The 4,004-nt window shown below is 56.4% G+C and overlaps 1 protein-coding gene across 1 annotated transcript in view; it reads left to right on the top strand.

The window, feature by feature from the left end:
• Window positions 1-479: 479 nt before the first annotated feature.
• The window catches only part of MFSD2A (major facilitator superfamily domain containing 2A), a gene marked incomplete at its 5' end in the record, with an annotated part of 7,916 nt that continues 4,391 nt past the window's right edge, over window positions 480-4,004 (top strand). Inside the window, 3 exons of the mRNA XM_009071549.1 lie at window positions 480-604; window positions 3,706-3,829; window positions 3,963-4,004. The exon at window positions 3,963-4,004 is cut by the window's right edge and continues 58 nt beyond it. Coding sequence (XP_009069797.1) covers window positions 480-604; window positions 3,706-3,829; window positions 3,963-4,004 — 291 coding nt within the window. The remainder of the gene's footprint in view (window positions 605-3,705; window positions 3,830-3,962) is intronic.

Here is a 4,004-nt window from a genome sequence, read left to right as displayed (position 1 = left end):
GGCTTTGCCCGGGGCTGGGCAGTGTCTCGACCCCACTCGAAGTGCCCCTCGGGCTTTTTTCCTAAGGCTTCGGGTTTCACCCGGGCCAGTCCCACAAGTGTTGCTATGTGGCCACTCCGTGCTTGGGTTCCCCACGATAAAACAGGGTCGTGGTGGTTGTTTTGGGGTCAGGGTGAAACACGGAGGGAAGAAAGCCGTGGGAGAAGTGCCTGTGAGCTCCCTCGTGCTGTCTGCAGTGCGGGTTTGGGGAGCTCTGCTCTGAAATGTGAGAGTTGGGTGCGGAAAGAACGTGGTGGGACAGCACTGGGAGGGACTGGGAGCCTCAAATCCACCTGAATCATGGGGAGAGGCTGAGGGACTCATCCCCTGCTCCCAAACAGCTGTAGGATTGGGGTAGGTAACATTGAGAACATCCTGAGGAGCCCAGGAAAGTAGCACGGAGGAGTTGCTTGTTCTGACACAAGTTCTTTCTCCTGCAGCTGGATGCTTTCTATGCCTCCATCATCCTGTTTGTGGGGCGAGCCTGGGATGCCATCACAGACCCCATGGTGGGATTCTTCATCAGCAAAACCCCCTGGACCCACTGTGGCCGCCTGATGCCCTGGTAAGAGCCTCTTGTAGCACCTGCATCCCTGCCTGATGTGTCACAGAGCTTCCAGTCAGCTTTGGGTTCCCCTGGCATGAGGTGTGCAGGGCAGGGTGTGCTGACACCCTGGCTCACCCAGGTGAGGTACCAAGCTCTCCAAAAGGTGCCACCAACAGCTGGTGGGGGGGCTCAAATCTGTTCTGGTTGCTCTGGCTGCACCTGGCTGACCTGCATGTCGTTGCAGCTCCTGTTCCAATGCTGGACTTTGCTCATATGGTTATTGCAGAGCTCTGGCCGATGTCCAGGCCCTGGTGCCAGTAGAGGAGGGTCAGGGATGTGTACGGTCGATGCAGGGCAGTGGGGTGCTGGCTGACAGTCACGAGGGTGCTCCTTGGACAGGAAAACATCTGTCATAGATTTGATTGTCCACATGTGAATGTTCCTGCAATCCTTGGGAGCAAGGTGCTGAGCGAAGCAGTGCCAAGTTGGTGCAGATGGGATGGGATTTGTGAAGCCCCAAATGGTTTGTGCCTGCATCCAGGGCAGACTTGGGACAGCCACAAACACCTGTCCCTGTGCTGGACTCAGAGCACTAATGCCTAAGCGTGGACATGGTGCTAAAATAACCCACGGCCTGGGTGCCTGTGGGAGTTGCTGAAATACAATGCAGCAAAGCGGGTGGGCACGGGGGGAGTGGAATTAGAGGGACACAGTCCTTTCCCCCACAGATTATACCCTCTGCTTCCTGGCTTTCCTGGAATAGCTCTGGGCAGTGGCAGGCAGTTGTTGCAGCTGGGCTCTGCATGGCCTGAAATAGCTTCTCTGCAGCCACACGGCAGGGTCTGGGGTCTGGAGATTAGCTGGGCGTGCAGCAGGGCTCTGTGGAGAGCCAGGAATGGCTGCTGTGCCTCCACTCGCCCTAATCTCGAGGCAGGGGGTGGGGATGGAGTGGCTGCATTCCTCCAAATGTCTCCCGCTTCGTTAAAATTAGCCAGAGCTTTTTCAGCTTGCCCTGGGCCCCTCAGCAGTGCCGGGGCAGACAGAGCTTGCTGCTATTGTGCATGGCTCAAGAGTTGCCTGCTGAGCTCAATTTGGATGGAGTTGAGCTGATTTTAAACCTCTTAAACCCAGGGTTTCCTGGCTGTGTGGGGCTGGTGTTGCTGCTGTGGCTGCAGAGCTGCTGACTGCTGCCTCAGTTTCCCTGTGTGCAAAGCCAGGAGCTGCAGGCACTGGGGTGGTGTCAGAGGCTGCTGCCTAACCCCCAAGCCTCTGCACCTGTGAGGTGACTCTGTGTACTCCCTCCATGTGTGAGAGATTATTATCAGGCTCTGAAGGGGCTGATCTGTGGGACCAAGCCACAGCTGGCTCTGGTTGGCTTCAGCTCAAAACTCGTAGCTGCTCCAGCTTCTTAGAAGGGAGGGGAAACCTTCCACCAGGGTCATCACCTCTTTCTCTTTCAGTTCTTTCTTCTTGAAACCCTTTTTTTGCCATGTGTTCTCCCAGCAGCTCATCCACTAGCTGCTTCCTCTTCTCCCTCAACCACGTGGACCCCACTGTATCCCCAGCCCTGAGTTGAGGTCTGTGTTTCCACAACCACCGCAGACTTTCCAGTGACTAAACTTTTTCTTGATGTGGTGGTGACTGAGGAACTCCTGGCTTTGACCTTTCCTGGGGCAGGAGCCATTTCCAAACAGTTACAAACGGCAGGGCTAGGAAGGCGTGTGCGATCCCTGCACAAAGGAACACACCATCACACTGGGGCCAATGAGCGAGTGAACCGTCACGGCAGCAACCGCCTCCAAGTGCCTTAACCACCTGGGTCAGGGGTTACTTGCAGTCACTTGTCTGTCTCTGCCAAGAGCTGTTTTTTTTCAGCACCCTGAGGTCACCCACGGGGTATTGGCACATCCGACGTTCACGCGCTGGCAAGTCTGACGCTGGTTCCTCCAAGGCAATAAGCAGCAGCAGCAGAGGAGTGGCTGGAGCAAGCTCACCCCTTTTCCCCCTCCCTCCCTCCTGCTTCCCCGACAGGGTGACGTGGGCTTAGAAAAATGTGCATGTGTTTGGTCCTGTATAATGCCTCTGCTGCTCTCCATCCTTGGAGATAGAGTTTCTTGCTCTGCCCCCTCCCTCTCGGGCTTTAAATTTAAACTTTGTGTCCCGTACGTCAGCCCGGACGGAAGGATCTCGCTGTACTCGGGAGGTGGAGGACCAGCCCTAGCCCTGCGTGGCTCTATCTCGTGTCCTGTTCTGCTGGCTCTGCTCCAGGACACAGCCTCTGTGCAGTTTGTGGAGTTCAGGGTGCTGGCAAATCTCCAGGCAAAATCCATCTCCTAAACAGATGTGGATACAACCTCAACACCTGGAGGAATTCCTCCTGTGCCCTCCTGATTGATTGGGTGCCTGTGGTGTCCTCGAGGTGCTGGTGCAGGGCAGAGCTGTGCCTTGGCTGAGGGTTAGGAGATCCAGTGGATGAAGCAGGCAGATCCTTTGGGTGGCATCCTGCTCTGATCACCCTTGTTGGCTGGTCCTGTAGGGATTGCTGCCAAGTCTCAGCTCTTGAGCAATCCCCTCTGATCTTCTGTTGGATTTGACATCCCATGTCCCTGCTCCTGCACCCCTGGGAAGCTGGGCAGAGGTGGAAGGAGGAGCCAGCCTGCTGCTGGCTGGGGGTTTGCCCCATTGCTGCCAGCAGAACAGGGGTGACCCCAGGACCAGGGTTTGGGGGGCCTGGCAGCAAAGCCAAGCTGGTGAGAGGTTTTTGGCTGCTGGGGAGCAGGGCAGAACTGCCTGGCTGCTCCCCAGCCCTTGCCAGGACAAGGGAGGTGATTGCATCTGAACACGGCAGTGAGCTTGGGGGAGAGTTCGGGGCTGGGAGAGAAGCCAAGGGCAGGAGCAGATCACTCGCTTGCATGGAAGCAGAGATCTCTGTTCATGCAAATAAAGCTCTTCACTGGAAGTCTGAGTCAGCTCTTCCCACCCTGTGAACTCTAACCTGCTGCCTTTGGCCTGGTTTGGGTCACCCCTGTGTCAACCACCTCCTGGCCAAATGCTGGAGCGGGGTGGGCTGGTTACCCAGCACTGTGTGCCCCTGGAGCTAACACTGTGTTCTCCCAAAGGATCATCTTCTCCACCCCATTTGCTGTCATCTCCTACTTCCTCATCTGGTTTGTGCCTGACATCTCCACAGGCCAAGTGATGTGGTATCTTGTCTTCTACTGCATCTTCCAGACCCTTGTGACGGTGAGTCAGGCTCTGCACACACCAGGGCTGGGGGGTGAGGGACGGAGGGTACCAACCTCAGTTCTCTTTGCTGAGTCTCAGGTCCCCTGAGCTGTTACACCCCCCTGAGCCCATTCTCCTTGTGCCATTGCAGTGCTTCCACGTGCCTTACTCAGCACTCACCATGTTCATCAGC

The sequence above is a fragment of the Acanthisitta chloris genome, unplaced genomic scaffold (assembly GCF_000695815.1).
Source record: "Acanthisitta chloris isolate BGI_N310 unplaced genomic scaffold, ASM69581v1 scaffold39683, whole genome shotgun sequence".
Taxonomy (NCBI): Eukaryota; Metazoa; Chordata; class Aves; order Passeriformes; family Acanthisittidae; genus Acanthisitta; species Acanthisitta chloris.
The sequence above is the reverse complement of the archived record's forward strand: the minus strand, read 5'-3'. Positions and strand labels throughout refer to the sequence as shown.